Genomic DNA, 20,221 nt, shown 5'->3' on the forward strand with positions numbered 1-20,221 from the left:
ATATCACTCCTGGCGCAGTGGTGCAGGACTGCCTGAAATGCAGGTACTGCCACCGGTGGGGCTTGTGCGAACCAGGTTGCTCTTCCCGAGCCACCTCTCGCAACCAGTCATAAATTTAACTGCCACCTGCGACGGTGGTCACTTTGCTCACACGGCGTAATGGCAGCATAGCTATCGTAGGATACAATTCAAGAAGGAAGCGGCAGGTGCCCCTCAATGGAGGTCCTCCAGCCAATGGCGTCGACCGATTTTCATGACGCTGCGGTTAATTCGATTAAGTCGTGGTTATTCTCCGTTCACTGCCGCACCTTGCGATTTAACGCCAGCCGTCAAAAGGGAGCGGTCGAAGGCTGAATTAGTCGACGCCATTGGCTGGAGGGGCTATTGTGAAGGAAATTTGCCGCTTCGTTCTTGAGTTGTATGCGCTGAGGAGGTACTGGAGAAGCCTTTGTCCGTTTCCGTGGGTAAACGATGACTCCCACGGGATCCGAGCCCCTCTTGACTTGTTGCGGGCGGAAAGCACTGCACGACACGCGCAGAGGGAAGGCCATTGTCGCCTCAGCGGACAGCTAATAGTATGGTGGGACTAAGGAAAAAAAATCGGAAAAAAAAGTTTCCTGGCCCGTGCCACTAAGTTTAACGGGCTTAACCCCATACGAAGTAGATGCATATCAAATAACAAAACGAATTTTATATAACAAAAGAAAAAACAAACAAAAATTGATGAAGAAGATATTTTTATGGCACAAGGGCATCTGTGGCCAAGGGGCATTTGGCCAGAGTATTTGGCCAAGAGTATGTGGCCAAAGGGTATTTTTCTTCGACTCAAGCTGGAGTCAAAGACCCATTTCCCAAGCATTTCGCCTAAACAAGCCGAGCACCAGACCAGGGGAAAGCTTGTACTCATTGTATCAGCGGTGGGTACCCGGCGGCACTGGGGATCGAACCCCCACCTCCCGCATGCGAGGCGGATGCTCAAACCACTAGGCCGCCGTTGCGATAAAAAAAAAAAAGAAGAAAAATTATTGGGTGTGTTAGAGCGAAGCCATTGGAGCGGCTGTTAAGGAGAGTTAATGTGCATGATGAAGGCAAATAGCGATTTTTTTTTCGTTTTCTTGGATGGCTTCGTTGATGAAAATTAGGAGATATAATAAGCATGATGAGAAGCCCGGACTTCGGTATGTGCTTTCCTGGTGGGCAGATGAGAATTTCAAACAGATTGAGGGTAAATGATAGTTCGGGTCTTGCTCCTAGCGGCATTCGGGATACATGACTGCAGACCGATTTGAAAAAGTAAATTTAAGCAAATAATAAGTGCCCCCTTTCTTGTGATGATGGGTGCTATGGTTTTTGTTGGCAATAATCTGGAAAGGGAGACTGAGGCGGTTTTCGAATCAGCTAATTTTTTAGGGTTTTGAAGTAGTGTCATTGCTGATCACGTCTGTGAAATTATTTTTTCGATTTTGTCCAGAACAGTGGCGCAATCACCAATTAAAAACGCGATGTTTAAATCTCCCGCGCCGCGCGCGACCGCAGGAGAGGAGAACAGCGGAGAGGGAAACCTCGTCCATGTCGGCCAACGTGACGTCACGTTGAGGAGCCGGGGATACTTCGGCGCACCCGAGAGAGCTTTCAGCGCGCGTTGTTTCTCGTGCTGCATGCGTTGTTCCTCGTACTGCGTGCGTTGTGACGTACAAAGCGTGTCAGCCGACCTTGAGAATCAGATTCAACACGAGGTACTACTCTGCTTTCGTGTCCACAAACAACTACGCCCGCGACTGTGTCGTCTTCCACTGTTTTCCGCAAGATCATACGCTCGCAGCGCAAGCGCTGGCTGCTTTGACGAAGAATTCAAGCCGACCAAAGCAAGCGTACTCTGCTCGAAGCACTTTCGTGAGACCGGCTACATGCAGAGCTTGTCCCTAATGTGATCTCTGGAGATTTCGGTCGCGGCTGAACCATGACGCAGTTCCTTTCATTTCCTCGCGCATGAGAAGCGTGTCACCATTTCGAAGAAGCGCCTCTTCTAAAAGCAGAAATATGCTCACTAGAAACACGCCCCTGCAGAAAGCTAATAGATGCTCAAGCATGTGTTGCTCTTCTCAGCTTATAGGTGCGGCCAGACCACCTGAGGCGTGCTCAGCAAGGCTCGATTAGTGATTTTGTACTCGGTTCGACGTGTCCAAGCAAGCAAGCAAAGCAAAACACAATAAAGCAAAGCAAGCAAGCATTGAAGCTCTTCATATGCGGCATCTAGTTTAATCGTATCTAAGCGATTAAAATGAAAGCGTTCGACGTTCTGATTTCGGATGCAAATTTAACAGAGAAATGAATGCCAATCAAGTTTTTGCAAAAAAACATCATGTCTCGCAACCTTAGTCGGTTTCTTCTTCAAGTTGTGGCAGCGAACAAGTTGCAGCTAGCTTGGCTTTTAAACACACATATAGTTGGCCACTACTTCACTGAACCTAAACTGCAAATCTAGGAAGGGCGAACGTTTCCGAGGCAGCGATTAATATTTTCTGGCATCTGCTGAACGCGCCACGAGTGAAGCAGCAGCCTTGTGTGCGTATTTAGCTTGGTTTCCAGCGCACAATGATTCCTTCAATATCCTGTGGTCACATGCCTTGCAGTGCTTGGCCACTGCGCTTCGCTAATTTTGACGTCAGCTTTGTGCTGCTTCATCGTTTCCTTGAAATACTTTCTTGCCCCAACCTACGCCGGGTAGTGAGAATAGGATTTTTTGTACACAGCGCTTTGGGCCTTTTCTTTAGGGTGACGCTTTTTCGGGCGAGCCAGGAGGCGTCCGGTGGTGGTAATTGACTTGAGTATTGTTCGCACCCCTTCCTTTCCGAGAATACCAGCCGAGGTTGTGCTGGCACCTTTTACGCATGATCTGCGTACGTGTCTTTCACGCTAGCGTATGCTTGTGCTAGGCGTAGAATTTTTTGCTCGTGTCTTTTTTGCTTTCAGGTGATACGTGGAATGAACAAACTGTAATATCCTTTTCTTTGGAGGTCAGTAGAAAAAATAGTCGCCATATTCGCTATTACAATGCCACGGAAAGCTGCGATCTGCACTCAGCGCAGCGCCGGATCCGCATCGGCAGCTTCTCCAGTCCTCAAAATGACGTCACGACCTCGCTTGACCAATCACGGGCGGCGGCGCGCCGCGCGGCGTGCCCCGCGGCACAGGCCGCATATTTCTGCTAAAAAAGGCAATTCGCGCTTGTTTGTGCCTTATTTATTTATTTATTTATTTTATTTATTTATTATTGATACCCTCAGGGCCAAAGGCATTTCAGAGGGGAGTGGTTACAAATTACAGAAAGTGAACAAAAACAAAAATTCAACTTACAAGCGTCATGTTCCTGGTTATACAATTCAGTAAAAGAAGTAAGCATAATATGTAAGTGCAAGGTAAGAGAACAAACAAAGGAAACTAAAGTAAACAAAGGAAATGGAGAATGATTGATAAGTACATTTGTTGTGAGCCTTAGTATACAATGTTAGCTAAATTGTTACGGAAGCGCAGGTTGTCTTGAATGCAGGCTGTCGATCCGGGAAGGTGGTTCCAATCTGCTGATGTACGGGGAATGAACGACTGAGAACAAGCTTTTGTTTCGTGCGACGTTATACCGACCTTGTGAACGTGATCTAGTCGTGGAGAGATGAAAGACGGAGGAGATATCAATTCATCGCGTAGATTGGGACAGTTGTAAAAAAATTTATGAAATAAACATAACCGTGAAAATTTTCGACGGGAGGCTAAGGGTGGGAGGTTGAGCGTATTTTTCATGGAGGTGACACTTGCAGTACGATTGAAGTTAAGTAGGATGAAACGGGAGGCGTTATTTTGTACAAGCTCGAGTGCATTAATTGAATTTGCGTAGCTGGGGTCCCAAATTGCAGATGCGTATTCTAGTTTACTACGGACAAGGGTTTTATATAACATGAGTTTTAGGGAGGTAGGGGAATTGGAGAAATTCCGGCGTAGGTAGCCTAGCATGCTGTTAGCGTTGTTAATTATGACGTTAATATGGAGCGACCAATTTAGAGTGGAAGATATATGAACTCCGAGGTAGCGATATGACGTGACGGCCTCCAGTATGGTATTATTTAGACAATATGCACCTGTAGTAGATGATGTGCGGGAGACACGTAAAACTTTGCATTTAGAAGAATTAAGTTGCATTAACCATAAGTTGCACCATGCAGATATAGCAGATAGATCATTCTGTAGAGCGCATACGTCGTTAGTGTCGTTAATTTCGCGAAAAATTACGCAGTCATCAGCGAATAAGTGTATGTTAGAGGTTACGCAAGAAGGTAGGTCATTAATGTAAATAAGAAATAAAAGAGGGCCTAAGACGGATCCCTGTGGCACTCCAGAATGGACGGGGGTTGATGGAGAGGTGGCATTGTTAGCAGTTACGAACTGAGTGCGGTTGCAAAGGAAATATTCGAGCCAGGAAAAAAGCCTCGGATCAAGGTTTAGTTTGCTTAGCTTAAAAAGTAGTAATTTGTGGCATACCTTTTCGAAGGCTTTTGCGAAGTCGAGGAAGACGCAGTCAGCTGTTGAGCGGCGATCAAGGATGAGATTAAGTTTATGCGTAAATGATGCTAACTGAGTTTCGCAAGACAGTCGCTTACGAAAACCGTGCTGCATGTCTGTAAAAAATGAATTTGACTCCAGGAAGTTCGCGATACCTGTGTATAATATGTGCTCCAATACTTTACATGGAATACTTGTCAAAGATATGGGACGGTAGTTAAGGGGTGAATTCTTGTTACCTGATTTATGGATTGGGACCACCTTCCCGACCGTCCAGTCGGCAGGCAGAGCACCGGTGTCGAGGGACTGTTGAAATATCTTGCAAAGCAGCAATGAACAGTAAGTTTGAGAACCCTTAAGAAATTTCGCGTTGATTAAGTCAGTACCTGGACTGGAGCATGGTTTAAGGGATTCAATAATCTTCTCAATACCGCAAGCTTCGATGCAAATGGGATCCATAGTTATGTAGTTGTAAGTCTGCGCTTGTGGAAGAATGGTGTTAGTACAATGAACAAAGTTATTACAGAATGTGGAGTTCAGTACCGCTGGGCATTCTGTATCTGGGATGGCAAGGCCATTCTCGTCTAATAAGTTAATGGTATCGCTGTGGCTGGGGTTGACAATGCGCCAGAACTTTTTAGGATCAGTGGAAAGAATGCTAGGAAGTGTATTGTGAAGAAAATTATTTTTTGTGCTTTTCAGTGCAGTTACGTAAACGTCATTAGCTTCGCGGTACGCCTCCCATTTTGCGTTACTACCAGACCTTTTCGCAACTCTGTAAAAACGTTTTTTTCGATTGGACAGTCGTTTAAGATAGGAGTTGTACCACGGGGCTCTCGAGTGGGAACAGATTGTCCGTAATGGTATGTATGTATCTGTTAGTTCTTTAACTTTGGTAACGAATAGATTCCAGTTAGTATCGACAGAGCGGTCATCAAACCCGTTGCAATAATAATCGAGAAATTCGGCGAGTTCCCTGTTAATGGCCTGAAAATCAGCTTTTGCGATATTCGAGCATACAGCATGAAAAACTATAGGTCGCCGCTGCCAGCCGGATTTTCAAAAAAAGTGCTTCAGTCTCCCTTTGAGGAAGGTATGTGGCGGACAGTTGCGAGGCACTTCCTTTGTCCGCAGGTCCGCGACGTCCCCGTGGGCAACCTGCTGCGCAGCCTGATGAGCGCCAAGTCGGCGCACGTCGACCAGCGCTTCCGGCGCCTTCTCTTCAGCCCCGCGCAGGGCGCGTGAGTTGTGTATACAATGACTATGATCATCGGTGAATTACATCTCGCCAATGAGAAAAACGCAGCGATATTCTAACCTCTCTCTTTTCCAGATGGTTCGGGTCGGTGTTTGATGTCCACGTGACCTATGACCCGCAGAACAACACACTTTGTAAGATGGAGCACGCAGGAAAGTGACTGCCGCGTTAAAACTCACACCTTCTTCTCGCCCATAGACATCCCAATGGCCATGTTCGCCGAACCGATGGGCTTCGACAACGCCGAGACGTAAGACTGCTCGAGACACGGGCATTGAACGTGTGCAAATGAAATGCAATTGTGGGCTTGTTGCGTTGTCTCCAGAGCGTCCCGCAACCTCGAGGAGAACTCACCGGATTCGTGTCCAAGTTTCCGATAAGCCGACCGTCGTTGTTCCGCAGGCCGCTGTACATCCCCCGTGTGCTGGCTGGCCTGGCGCAGCGGCTGATGGCTTCCGTGACGGGTCTCGGCTCGCTCTTCGACGCCCAGAGCGGCGCGCTGCGCGACTGGTGGGGGCCCGAGACCCGGGAGGCCTACGCGAACTACAGCCTCTGCCTGGCGCAGCAGTACAACGCCTCGCTCAGCGGGCTCTTCGCCAACGCCGTGAGTGTTTTCCCTTTGATGCTGTACTGCGCAGTGCATTACATACGCCCTTACATCTTGTTCTCTTATCCGAGACAATGACTGTCGCGGTGGCTCAGTGGTTATAGCGCTCGACTGCTGACCCGAAAGACGCGTGTTCGACCCCGGCCGCGGTGGTGGATTTTCTATGGATGCGAAATTCTAGAGGCCCGTGTACTGTGCGATGTCAGTGCGCGTTAAAGAACCCCAGGTGGTCGAAATTTCCGGAGCTCTTCACTAAGCCGTCCCTCATAGCCTAAGTCGCTTTGGAACGTTAAACCACCATAAACCAAACCAAGCCATTTCTCAAAATGGAGGCGTTGTCAAATGCCTTGCTAACGCCGAGGTCGAGAATAGTCCGTGTGGCTCGAATATCCTGAAAGACAAATATCCTGAAAGGATCATTCTTACCAAGAACGGTTCGCCAGTGGAAAGTCTTATCTGCTGATGTTGTGCAATATTCAAATCTATCATTATTCGCTCGCGCGCTGTCCTCAATATCTAAGTGTGCTAAAAGTCTTGTTACTTGCTGTTATTTTCTGGGTCAGACCTTGAAGTCAAGTTGCATTGCCTTTATTCTAATTTGCCATGTTTTCTTTCCTTCTCCTGCAATACCTTGTTTGCTTAACAATTGACTTACAGCTCGCTAGTGTCTACTGGTTTTTCTCTGGCGATTTGTTACGATCCCATGCGTGAAATGTTCTTGATGCTGTGCATGTCGTGCGCGCCTACGCCTGCGTAAAGCCTGTTACTCAGGCTGGCAGTGTTCTTCTAAATAAGTAAATAAAAGAGCGTCCTACTTCAGTACATTTCTCCTCCCCTGGGCTGTTCTCTGCTTCTCAGAAACAAGGGACAGGCGGCACTCTTTTATGTGAACCTGACTGCGCTGTCACCATGCTATTCCCGAGTCTGAGCCTTGTCTGTGCTTGTATGTGCCTTTCGTTCCGTTTTATTTGCGCAGTTTCACTCGTTCTTTTCATTAAGCCAGCACTTATCGCTCGTTTCGACACTTTGGATGCTTCTAGTAATGTAAGGCGAATGCGCAATCATGAGGAACTTTTGTCGGTATTCTTCAGTTTAAATTCAACCGGACTTTTGGTAGATGAGGGCCCAGCACATCGCCATCGTCAACGCAAATGCAGACTGCAGGCAAATATGACCGATCTTAGCCTTTGGAATGCTCCGGGTTTCCCTTCATGGCAGATCGGAACGAATTCTCTGCATTCTGCGCAGCAATACAGCTCGCTGACGGCGGAGTCCAACGTGCGGGACAACGCCGCTCTGGCCTTCCTGCGCAATGTGAGTCGGCAGCGCGGCAACCCGCGGCACCACTCTTACTCTCTCCCCCGCCCAGATGTACGGGAGGCACCTCAAGGAGCGCGGCATCAAAGGCAACTTCGTGCTGGCCAACCTGCCCAACGTCACCGCCGAGCAGCTCTTCTACACCGCGTACGCCATGGTGAGCTCTCGAGCAACGCGCATAAAAGACTCCGTTATCCTTGTCGAGCTTCCCGATTGGAGCCCGCTAGGTGGCTGGCGTGCATCACCGCGAAAAACAAAAATGTGAACCCTCTGTCGGTGATGGTGATGTTTGGATTTGTTCGGGATATGATGAGGTCCTGTGCAGTGCTGCCCCGTCGCCTATGCATGGCTGCAGTAGAAACCATTGTTAGCACGGCGGACGACAGCTTTAGGCAGCTTAGTATAGCGTGCCAGAGCTTACGTACGCTATACGCAAGCACTTCACAGGACGGTACGCTGTGAGAGATATTTTCTCAAATATTGGGGTCACTGTAGTCCTCCCATCTCCATGGTGGGCCTCTTCCTAGGCCGGACACCAGGTGGCCGACCTTGAATCGGAGTTGAACTTCCGGTTCCGAGCTGAGCAGCGCGGCCTCCCACTGGGTATTGTCGGAGAGTTGCAGGCCCTCCGATGGTTTATTTCCACTGGAAAAGTATAAGAGTGCTTGCTTTTGGGTTCCCGCAAAGATAAAAAATGAGGCTGAACTCTTCGGGGAGCCATTTTGAATAGATGTACAGGTTAATGAATGTGCCAGTCTGCGGTTGCCTCGAGCAAACTTTTTGCGATTTGCTTAATGATTTGTGTCACATGGGCGTTTTTAGTTTAACGTACGCAAATTGCAGTAACGACTTCTTCTCTTGAAATAAGAAAGTGATTTCTGCCTTTTATTTTAAGCTTAAGCCAGGACCAGCCAAATCCTACTGGGCCTGTATAGCCAGTTCATCCTATAGCTTTGATTGCGCGTGCCCCTCCCGAAGGAGCGCTAAATCATCCGCAAATACAAACCGAAGGCGATGAGCGCGCTTTCTCTGCGCTGTTGCCGTCTTGCCAAGACCGAACTGTCGTAATCGCAGTGACAACACCGACTAATAGCAACCACGGAGACGGTTACAACTTCTCTTCACGAACACATGGGAGCTAGTAAGAATATAAGCCAAGGCGATCCATTTGAAAACGACGCTTCTTGTTAGGCTTAGGGGCGACACAGCCGTCGAACAAAATGAAAAACAGGGTAAACTCATCACCAATTCTTTGTGCTGTAGGTGTGATCTTCAAAGGTGCCAAGAGATTCGATCTCTTCCGCAAATAATTTTAAGCAGAATCCATAGGCGCTTTTGGAGCGCCTATAGATCATATGCCTCTCTAAATCAGGTTTTGGGGGCTGTACCGAAGTCGAGACCTCATCTGAAAATTGTCTTAAATTTCAGGATTCATCGCATCGGCACGAAAGTTGAGAAACACTGACACCAACCGCTAATTCATTTTCAACCCAACGTTTGGGGACCAACTCGGTCCCTTCTTCGGGGGTCACTCAAAATGCGAGCCAGCAGCAACAGGGAACGAACGACCTTCGCTTTCCATTTGTTAGCACGTGGCACGGTCCTCGAACGTACGCGGAGGAGACCTTCCTGGAGTCCTATACACCGTCGCCTTTGTGAACCGGATGTGCCATGATTCAACGTAGCGCCTCCTGAACGGATTAGCGTGTAGCAGTGCTCGGCGAGGGGGTTGCCTTCCGAATTCATTGACCGGTCGTCATTCTTTTTGTTGCCTGATTTGCTGATCGGTGTTTTTTTTTGTTTGTTTTTGTTTCGCCGATCTATCAGTGCCAAATGCTCGGCCTCATACATCGGCCAAACGCCATTCATGAAAACCAGGAAGACGTATAAAAATTATTGCGATGCCGTTTTAGCTAAGCGGTCAGCGCAGCGCCAGAGAAATGAATTAGGCTTGACATGCGGTCCTGGCGAATACTGAACATTGTATTTTACAACATATTTGAAGCCCTGACAGGAAATAATGTCGACTTCTGTAATGTATGAGGTGCAGGGCGTATCCGCTGGTGGTAGATAAATGGGAGTCCGAGTTCAAGGGGTGATTAAAACGGCATGCAATAGCGTGAGGATGAGTTATTAGCGTACTTTTATGGGCGAATTGCTCTCATTATGTCAGCTGATAAATTTCGACAACTTTCGAAGATCCCTTTGAACTAAATTGGGCAATTTAATTGGTATTAAAACAGAAGCTCTTGGCTGAGCGGGCAGCAAGAGGAAAAACTGTTTCCCTTCCTCCCCACTGAATCGGCTAGGGTGCAGTGGAAGGATGGGGAAGCCGCAGTCCTTGCCCGGCTCATAAGTGGGCCGACGGGGGGCGGCTCGTTCATACTCTTTCTGAGTCCACTCTCTGGGGGTCGAGTGCGTGGCAGCGGAACGCACAATGGCAGTTAGCTTATTCAAGGATTTGCTAGGTATTCTTCTCGACCTGCTCGGTATTCTACCTGTTGTTCATTCCCCCCTTCCCCCCAAAAAAATTTACAAGCAGGCGAGCCGCAAATGATCGCCTTCCGTTAACCTCAGCGCGATTGGCTCACCGCTCGTGTGCTTCGCCTCTCGCGCGAACAGGGCTTCTGCGAGAACTCCAACGAAGGCTACGCGCAGCGCCATGTGAGGACCTCAACGGTGGCACTCACGCAACACAGGTAACGAAAATGCGGCCTTAGCTAAGGTTCCAATGCATGCTTGTCTCTGTGAACGGTGGACACTGCGTGCCACTGGTTGTACGCTACAAATGCTGGTGGTTTCATCGCAGCAGTTAAGGAACGATATTTTGGACGCTTTGGTGGTACTGGAAGGAAAAAAAATACGTGACGATTCGTGGTAATGCAGTTAACTAGTGCTAACAGGTTCTCCGTTGTGTTTTTACAATTAATCTTGCCGCCTTTCATGAGTGGCCGGGAGCTCGCCCGCTAACAAGTCCGGGTTCGCACGTGCCTTAAGCCCATCCCACTGACCACCTGCGAGCCCTGGCCGCTCGATTACGCGTAGCATCCTTCTGCACGGTGGTCCGTCCGACTGGCAGCGTAACGCCAGCGCTGTCCGCCCTCTACGTCGAGGCTCCACCCCGCCCCTCGTCGCGCTTTCTGCGTCCGGCGATCATGCAGGCGCTGCGTAGGCCGGCAACCTTACATCATTACCAACGTTTCACGCGAAATTCAGCGACAGCCCTTTGCGGGGGTGAATACGATGCTGTTTATTCATTAACATTTCCCGTCCCTATAGGGCACGCGACCTCACAATAGGCAGTAATTTTTGACGTCGCCCATTTCGGAGCATTCAGAGAAGCGTTGCGACCTTCGACTCATACGACGCGCGCTGTCTCCTTGCAGGGTGAACATTCCGCTGGCGAACAGCGATGGCTTCGGCGACGCCTTCCGGTGCGTGCGGGGGACGCCCATGAACCCGCACGTCAAGTGCAAGTTCTGGAGGTTTCAGTAAAAAGAAAAAAACATTCAGGGGCACTTTGACTGTCTAAAGTGCGTAGAGGCGAAAGCGTTTTCCTCACCACTTTGACTGCCTCTGTGACATTAGTGACGTCACCACTGGATGACGTCACACATAATTAGGAAGTAATTACGAAGTAATGCAAAATTACTAATTAATGGCTGATTACATATTAATGACTAAATACTAAAACATTCAGGAGCACTTTATTGACCTAAAGTGCGGTGAGGCGAAAGCCTTAAGCGCGGTGTTGCTGCTTGTGTCACTGATGTGTGGTTAAGATGTTAAGCTTTGCCTCTAAGAGCGGAACGCGACAGCGTCTTCCAACGCTGCCAGGGAGTCGTAGCTCATCATCCTAGCTCATCATCATCATCCTCATCCTAGCTCTCCTGGCTCAGTAGCTCATAAACCGCTTCTGTGGTTCCGCGAAATCCTAATTCATTATTGCGACAGCCACCGTCTCTACCCGGCACCTGCCAAGGGGCTGAGTAAGGCGGAGGAGCGAACTCTGCGGCGCCTGCAGACAGGAACCCTTCTCTGTCCTGCCATAGCAAAACACTTCGATCCGAACACAGATGGGCGCTGCCCGCACTGTGGAGAGATCTGCGATATCTTTCACATGGTGTGGGCATGTACTCAGAATCCTCACCTTCCCCCTTCCCCCACCCCCACCCGAGAGGCATGGGAGACTACCCTCCTCAACTGCTCCACACTGGAGTCCCAAAGGGTCAAAGGTCAAGCGGGCGCGAGACGGGGCCTCGTCGTGCGGTGTTCCGGACTAAGGATACCGACCATGCAGCAGGGTTTTTTGACCCTCAAGCTCTCTTTGATTAAAGTTTTTCACCACCACCACATTGAACGCCATCGCCCGTTCGGTTCTGCGCCTTGCTCGTCGGTAAATTGGTTTTTGAGGAAACGAAATGTGTCTTTTTTTTTTTATTCGAGCTGTTTGCCATCAGTTATAAAAACGAGTGCAAACAAGCCTCGCTTAAAAAGCAAACAAGCCTTGTTTGCTTTTTAAGCGAGGCTTGTTTGCACTCGTTTTTATAACTTTCTTTCCTTTTTCATTATGCCTGAAACGAAATGTATCTGTCTGTCATATTACGGTGGACGCCTAAACCTCGCCGTAACGAGAAGGGAGGAAGATGGGAGTGAACGAAGACACCGTATTCACTAGACGCGCCTTTGTTCATTACAAACCATCGAGCTGGCATGGCGCAGTAATTTTTTATGCGAAGCATATTGCTAGAGCTACCACTCACGCCGTCGCCGTGGGACTCCCACGTGACACCGTGACGTCACACCACGTGACATCGGATGAGAGAGCCGGCCTCCACCTCGCGCCGTCGCCGTGGGACCCCTAGCCGTCACACCCGCGCATTCCCGCGCATTTCGAACGCGCGTTCACACTCGGTGTAGGTGAAACGCTCGCTCCACCGGGCAGGCAGACGGTGGTGGTGAAAACATTTATTACGAATGAGCAGGAGGTATGTTTGGATCAGCCCGTAAGGGACCGATCCTCACAAACACTAGGTGGAGGTCCCTAGTATGGGACCCCAGTGGCGGTTGCCGCCGCCCGGGCGCGCCCGACTTAAGGGCGACCCACATGGAGCGAACTTGCGCTGCGGATTTTGAGCGGCGCGGCGGAACGCGGACGCACCGCCGCTGTGCCGCACCACAAGAGGCGGAAAACGGGTGGCTGCCGCCAAACCGCTGCCGACAAAAACAAAAAAAAAAAGATTTGGAAGCTTCCTCTAAAGCCATTGTTTATTGGAGGGCGCATTCTCACTCTTTAGTTCAGCGTATGCTATCTCCCCTCTCCACTCCACCCCCACTCGGTTTCACCGGCGCGCCGAGCCACCGGCAGCTGCTGCTAGCAGAGACGCAAAAATAGACTCAGCCGATAGTAGCGCCATCTGGTACTCGGGACAGGAACCCTTACTGTAAACAAACCGGTTCTCCTCTTAAGCCTAGAAGTGGGAGAATCGTAACTCTAAATAAAAAAATAAAGCAAATTTATCACTTATAAGTTTTATTATAGGCAAGGCGAGACGAAGCGAAAGACCGGTGCTCCATTTACGGCCAGTGAAAGCAGTGAAAAAGGCAGCAACAACGAGAATTCAGTTCAAAGCGAGGGGTCCGGCTCCGAAAGGCGCCGCCATGTTTGTCGCCGCGCGTGGGCGGAAGCTAGATGCGGGAAGAGAGCGCCCTCATTGGTCCGCGCTGACAGCTCGCCTTCGCCGCTGCACTGCAGTGTGGGCAGCTGCCGCTAAAGGAGGGGTCAAAATGTTTTAGCGCTGCCGGGCACAGCAATGTATTGGTGAGAAGGCGAAGAAGGAGCCGCTCATCCGCCTTCTTAAGGCCTTTACATGGGCTAGGGTAAAGGCGATGACAATTTTGATAATATGTTGTAATATCTTTGAATGCATAGACCGGATTAAAATCGGGTTCCTGATCGGACGGGGAGGAGAAAACAGCCCGGTGAGAGAGCAGACGCGGCTTCCGTGGCAATCCAGGCGCTCACCCAACGCGCGTCTCGAGGTTAGTCGGCGTTCCGCTGTAGCCATGCCGTTGTCTTCCCCCACGACGAAGGCTTCTAGTGGTTGTATTAAAATGACCAAGTATTCAACCAAGGAAAGCCATGTATTACCAAGCCTAGCCACTAATATGCTTCGCATTCCCCAGGCTTAGCCAAGCTGAGCCTCAGCAATTTTTTTTTTTCAGTTCAACCAAGTCATCCAACACATTTTTAACCAAGTTGGCTGATCAGGCTGTGCCTGATACACTTCCCTCAGACGTATGACACCTTCAATGAAATGCTCGTGTGGGGATCTCACAACTACTTCTCCATTGTTGAATTGTGTCCTTGTTTTCCATAAACTATGGAGGCCAAGGAGCATAATAGTGTCATAACGGATGTCCTGTTTTCCTACCGGTAAGAACCTGACGCCATGCGGGTGTAGCGGTAAATCTTTCTTTAAGGTTCTTTGAAGCACATCCCAGAAGAAAAACGCATCCCAACAATCTAAAAACCCGTGATCTATTGTTTCAGGTTTTTTACATAGAAAACAATCTGTTGACCAAGGGACAAAGAGTCCTTTATCATGCATCCATGTTTTGACCGACAGTGTTCCGGTGTGAAGTTTGAGGATAAACTGGCATTCTTTTAACCCTTTTCAGCACATCTGCTCCTGGGCCTCCGCAGTTTGACAATCGGTAAATGGGTACAGGGAGCATTGATTCAATTAAATCTTTATACAGATTTTTTTCTAGTGACATTGGAGAGGTACTGCGTTGAAAATCGCACTTGTAACATTCTGTACGCAAGCACAACTTCACGCAGATAACCTCTCACGGTACCACGCATGTTTTCAACAGAGCATACTACAACTCCTGGTAGCAATCGACATAAACGAACTGGCATAAATGTGCGAAGAAAAATATCGTTCTGGTCGCGAAGAAACAAAGCGGGACACGATTTGTCGTACAAATAAATTAACAAGACCGAGACCTCCTCTCTTCACGGGCAAGGATAAGTATGTTCGACTAGTTCTTTCCCATGTCGACGCCCAAATACAGCAAAAACCCGATGGATCCTTTGAATATTGATCCGCGAGGCGCTCAACACATTCATGACATACCATATCTTGGAGATGAGGAACAGGTTACACACAGTGGCGCGCGACAACATTGATAGTGGTCGCCCCTGCCACCCACAGGCCTTTTCCTTTGCCATTGCCACCTGTTCATTCCAGTATGGTTCAGGGTTGCTATAAGAGTTCAGCGGTACTCCAAGATACGTCGTCGGAGTTGTGGCCCACCGAAGTCGGGAGTAATAGTCGGGCGTTTCCTCCCAGTCACCATGCCAGAATCCATAACTCTTCTCCCAATTTATTTGCGCCCCGGTGCATTTGCAAAACTTCTCAACAACAGCCGTGGATTCACAGATACTCTGTCTACTTGAGCAGAACACGGCGATGTCGTCAGCATAAGCTAAGATTTTTACATGCGGTGACAGTAACCTGAAGCCACTTATACACTCAGAGGTTAGTATAGCCAGACAAAGGGGCTCAAGATAGATTGCGAACGAGAGGGGTGACAAAGGACATCCCTGCCTCACTTCTTTGTACCCGTTGTGAAAATGCAATAAAGAAAAAAAAAGCTGGCATGGCGCAGTGGTAGCGCGCTCGTCTCGCACTCCAGAGACCGGGGTTCGATTCCCGAGCTCGGCCAATTTCCTACTCGATTTTATTTATCTGGTCTGACTAGAAAGGTTAATTGGTTAAGTAAGCAATTAACTAAACTCAGTCCCACTTACTTCGAGCATCACTATACGATCCCTTTAATTGGTTGCATGGTTAGTAGCCAAAGTACAATTGGCCCCGTTTGAAATTCGCGCACTGTGACGTCACGACCGTTTCGACCAATTGAAAAGCGTGACATTTCTGTCCACAACTCCTGCTTACAACGATGAGGCATTAAAGGCTTCCGCCTTAATAACTGCTAATTAATGGCGCTTAAGCTTTGCCTTTAGGATTGGAACGCGACAGCGTGTTGTAGCGCTGCCAGAGTCCAGGGAACCGCACCACCCTGTTCGGCGCGATGCCTTGCCTTTTGAACGCAACGCTTTTTGAGGAAAGGAAATGGAGCAGTAATTCTCTGATTTCGGTGGACACCTTAACCGCACCGTACAGGAAGGGAGGAAGTGGGAGTGAAAGAAAGAGGGGCCGTAATGAAGAAACGGAAAATTATATTTTGAGGAAAGGAAATTACGCAGTAACTGTCTCGCATATCTTGATGGACACCCGTCAAAAGCGTGACACCTCCACTGACAAGCTTCTGCTGACAGCCTTCTGCCGACAACGATGAGGCATTAAAGGCTTTCGCCTTAAACTCTCTTGTTGCAAGTCTCAGAGGTGCACACGGAGAACGCTCGGAGCGCCAATGCGGCAAGTTGCGCACCCACTTATTGGTGGACACCTGAACCGCGTCTCGACGGAAGGCAGCGAGGTAGCAGTGAAAGAGATCGCAGAGGAGGCCGGAATAATTTCGACCACCTGAGAATATTAACCTGCACTGACATCGCACAGTTGATTTTTGAGGAAAGCAAATGCCGCAGTAAGTGTCACATCTCGTGGACACCCGAACCGCGCTATAAGGGAGGGAGGAAGGTGGGAGTGAAAGACAAAAACGTAAAGGGGTGCCGTAGTGGAGGCCTCCAGAATAGCTTTATCGGTGGCTTGTCTCAAAGCGACTCAGGTTATGAGAGACGTCGTAATGAAGAGGTCCGGAAATTCCGACCACCTACCGGGCACCTCTTTCTCTTTCATCTTTAACTCCACCTTCCTCCCTCCTCTTACGGCCTTGTATGTGTCCACCGAGATATGCGAGAGAATTACCTTTCCTCATAAACCAATTTATCAATTTAACGGTCACTGACATCGCATATTTAATTGGTTTGTGAGGAAAGGAGGCGCTGTAACTTTCTCCAGTCTCGATGGAAACCTGAACCACGCTGTAAGGAAACAGGGAAGGTGGGAGTGAAAGAAGAAAGCCTTTAGGTCGAATGCCTGTACACTGAAGGCCTTTAGGGTAAACGCCTTTGACATAAAAGCCATCACCGTAAATGCTTTTGATCTACTGGTGCTCAACGTTAATGCCTCTACGTTAAAACCTTCAATTTAAAGGCGTTTTACATTAAAATTGTTGAATTTTTAGAACTTTTTTTTACCTTTTTTTTCTATTTTCTTGTTTGAAGTTATTTTAACTCCCATTTGAATCAACTTCGTGTTCCTTTCGTGTATTTTCCTTACACCGCGTCCGTTGTACTCTTATTAAGGTTTATCATTTCCCCATATTCCTTTTAAGAGCGTTAGCTCTTATCCATCGCGTTTCTCGATTCCTTGGGGTCTGCTACCACCTCCCTTCGGCGTGAAATTTTACAAGTCCGAGGAATTCAAGATGGCGGCCCCCATAGTAAATCTATATAGCAACCCAATCGGTGACTGATTGGTGACGTCATTAGTATCTCGAATTGGTGACTGGTGACGTCATAATTAACTAGTCACATGACTATGTCTAATCGCTTTTAACTCGGTAATTAACGAGGCATCATAAAACGAATTAGATATTTGGAATCCTCTATAGGAGTAGGACATGTTGGACACCAATATTGTCTAACTAGGTTAATATTTACTTAAGGTTAGGCTTAACATGGCGGTCATGTCGTCAGCACTCGGCAGCTCACAATTTCATCCCTCATGGCGACCGGGCGCCTACCGCCTTGAGGTAAGGAAAAATGGCCCTCCAAAAGAGTCGAAAAACTTTTCCGGCCCAGAGAGAGAGAGAGAGAAAAGGACGGAAAGGCAGGGAGGTTAACCAGGCGATGCCCAGTTGGCTACCCTACACTTGGGGAGGGGAACAAAGAGGAACAAATTGGTTAAAAATATCCGACCTCAAGGCGGTAGGCGCCCGCTCGCCGTAAGATGGAAAAGTAGCCTAATCACGTGGCAATACATCACATGGACGATAGATGGCGTTACCGAACAACTAACGCTCGTTACTTCAACGTCTTCCAGTCTGTGGCGGCATTTTTTCAATATGGCCCCTCACCCAATGCTCTTCGGGGCCTGTGAGGTACAAATAAATAAATAAAGACCGTCACTGAATTTTGATGGAGCCGAAATTCTAGAGGCCCGTGTTCGCCGTAACCGGGAGCAGGTAGTACGTACTGTTTTGCGCACGCCTCCACGCGAATCCCACACGAAACAAACATGCTGTCGCGTGGGAGAGTCTGCAAAATTATACGTATCCCCACCCGGTTTTAACCACATGTTCCCCGAGGCCATGAGCGATAGGCGTAATCTTTCTGGGGCGAGAGGTACCCTCGACCACATATGGTTTGGTTTTATGCGGGTTTTACGTCCCAAAGCGACTCAGGCTATGAGGGACGCCGTAGTGAAGGGCTGCGGAAATTTCGACCACCTAGGGTTGTTGAACGTGCACTGACATCGCACAGTACACGGGCCTCTAGAATTTCGCCTCCGTCGAAATTCAATCCCCACGGCTGGGATCACGTTTAAATATCGAGCCGTCGTGGCGGAGTGGGAGCGTCCCACTCTCGAACGCCGCTTAACACGGGAATACCAGTACTCTCCCAAGGTGGTGGTGGGGGGGGGGGGGGGGTCCCAGAACGAAACAATCTTGACCATAAAAGCCGATCTTTACAATTTTCCCAGGAAGAAATGAGTAAACAAAGAGGTTATTTCTGACTAGAGCCCTGCAGCTGGTAGCGTTTCAGCAGTAGCATCCAGGCACCATTGTGACGGGTATAACTTTTTGACGGGGCTACAAGCTGCGCCGCTGCACAGAACAACGTATTCGGCAGTGAGCGGCGCTTCCCAGCTTGGCTTCGAATCTCTTGTACCGGATGGATGGATGGCCGGACGGACAAAGCTTGAATGCGGTGAGTTTGGACCTCGCTGGGTCCCTGGACCACCGCGCATTCCCGTTGTGTCAAAACTTCTCGTTCGGTCATGACGTCGGCAGCCCGAAATCCCCGCAGCAAGCTGCGATGTCGGGTCTGGGGACGAAAGCAGGGCTCCTCCCAACTTGAGATCACTGCGGGGGAGGATCAGCAGGGCTGCCGAAAAGGATGCGGGATAGCGGCGTGAGAGTTGCCGCATACAGATCATGCAGAGGATGAAAGAGAGTGGGTCTGCAGGCATCTCCACAGGGTCTGTTGGAAGTGGGTAAGGGAGGGGGGGAGGGTAGGTTAATTCCGAAGTTCCAAACGGGGTATTTTCGCGAGTTCTGCAAAGGTGCGCGCACGCTCCCTCGAGAAGCCAAGATCGAGGCTTTCCTGAGCCCGGCAGATGAAACCTCGGTCCAGTGTATCGGCAGCCTCGTATGCGGGACTCACAGAGTGAGCCGGCCCCCGCTGAAGTTCTACCCTGTGTGGCAAATTTTGGGCCGGGATATTCAACAAGTTCCAAGCAGGGGTATGAATCTTTCCTCTGGCAAAGTTGGAGAGGGCCGTAGGAGAGAGCCGAGGGAAGACGATGAGTGACAGGGTGGGTTAGAGTTGGATTGTAACTAACTGTTACAGCTTCATGCGTTGTGCTTGCAACGTATGCCCAGATGGTGTCTTCGGCTTGTCCGTAATACTTGTGAAGGGCACTATAGCTCAAGCTGTACGGCGAGGGACGTTTCCAGGACGGGGTTTAACAACGAGGTGGGTATGGATGAGTCGAAGAATGGCTATAAGGGTTTACCATGTATACTGATACGAATGAAGGCGAGGATATGGCGACTGATTAATAGCGGCAATTTGGCCCAGTTGATTTATCATGGTTCATCTTTCTTTCTCTGTCGTCGTCACCTTATTAGAGCTGCTTTGGCTTTCCGATATAGCGGCCAGCGGCGGTCGCGGCAAGCCTTAGGCACTGAGTCTGAAGGTGTGCATCAAATAGCTACTGAAGGGTGTTATGCATGCCAAGTGCAAAGAGTTTGACTGTGCTAGTGCTACGACATAGGTTTAGGGTTACCTTAGTTGCAAGACGGATCGTGACGTTCATGCGCTCGATTTTCGTGCCGTTAAGCTTAAGATATGGAGTGGCATATTGAATGTGACTGAGCGTAAAAGCACCCGTACGCAAGGAGGATACGCGGCGTAGAAGCTCCGCAACATGGATTGCGTCCACGCCTTGAATGTTTTTGAGGTGTGGTCATTGCGCCCAGAGTCTTACAGGTAGAGGCCAAGGATACGGAGGGTGTACTTTCACGCGCAAGCGATGGGGCCGCCTTCGCGGACTTTCCAACGTGGAGGCGCGGGTTAGCAGCAAATATGACGCCGCGCTAGCTTTGGGTGCCGCTAAGTTAGAGTGTCGAAAAATGCCTTTCTCGATTTAATGAATTCCCTTATTCAAAGAAATGATTCGCGGCGGCTCTTAAACTTAGTTAAATCAAGTTTCAGCTGCATACAC

The 20,221-nt window shown here is 49.1% G+C and overlaps 1 protein-coding gene across 5 annotated transcripts in view; it reads left to right on the forward strand.

The window, feature by feature from the left end:
- LOC149365152 (neprilysin-1-like) overlaps nucleotides 1-20,221 on the forward strand; it is a 67,125-nt gene that overhangs the window by 17,534 nt on the left and 29,370 nt on the right. Inside the window, exons 13-20 of one of the 5 annotated variants that reach the window (XM_089575245.1) lie at nucleotides 5,689-5,795; nucleotides 5,888-5,946; nucleotides 6,011-6,062; nucleotides 6,215-6,416; nucleotides 7,638-7,733; nucleotides 7,789-7,893; nucleotides 10,359-10,435; nucleotides 11,123-11,276. In XM_089575245.1, the coding sequence (XP_089431371.1) occupies nucleotides 5,689-5,795; nucleotides 5,888-5,946; nucleotides 6,011-6,062; nucleotides 6,215-6,416; nucleotides 7,638-7,733; nucleotides 7,789-7,893; nucleotides 10,359-10,435; nucleotides 11,123-11,231 (807 nt within the window). In that variant the 3' untranslated portion in view covers nucleotides 11,232-11,276. Of the gene's footprint in view, nucleotides 1-5,688; nucleotides 5,796-5,887; nucleotides 5,947-6,010; nucleotides 6,063-6,214; nucleotides 6,417-7,637; nucleotides 7,894-10,358; nucleotides 10,436-11,122; nucleotides 11,277-20,221 lie in introns of those variants that run through there. The other 4 variants (XM_089575246.1, XM_089575243.1, XM_089575242.1 and 1 more) reach the window with 4 other exon arrangements.

Source organism: Amblyomma mixtum, chromosome 2, assembly GCF_055824585.1.
Source record: "Amblyomma mixtum isolate Tamu chromosome 2, ASM5582458v1, whole genome shotgun sequence".
NCBI classification, from domain to species: domain Eukaryota; kingdom Metazoa; phylum Arthropoda; class Arachnida; order Ixodida; family Ixodidae; genus Amblyomma; species Amblyomma mixtum.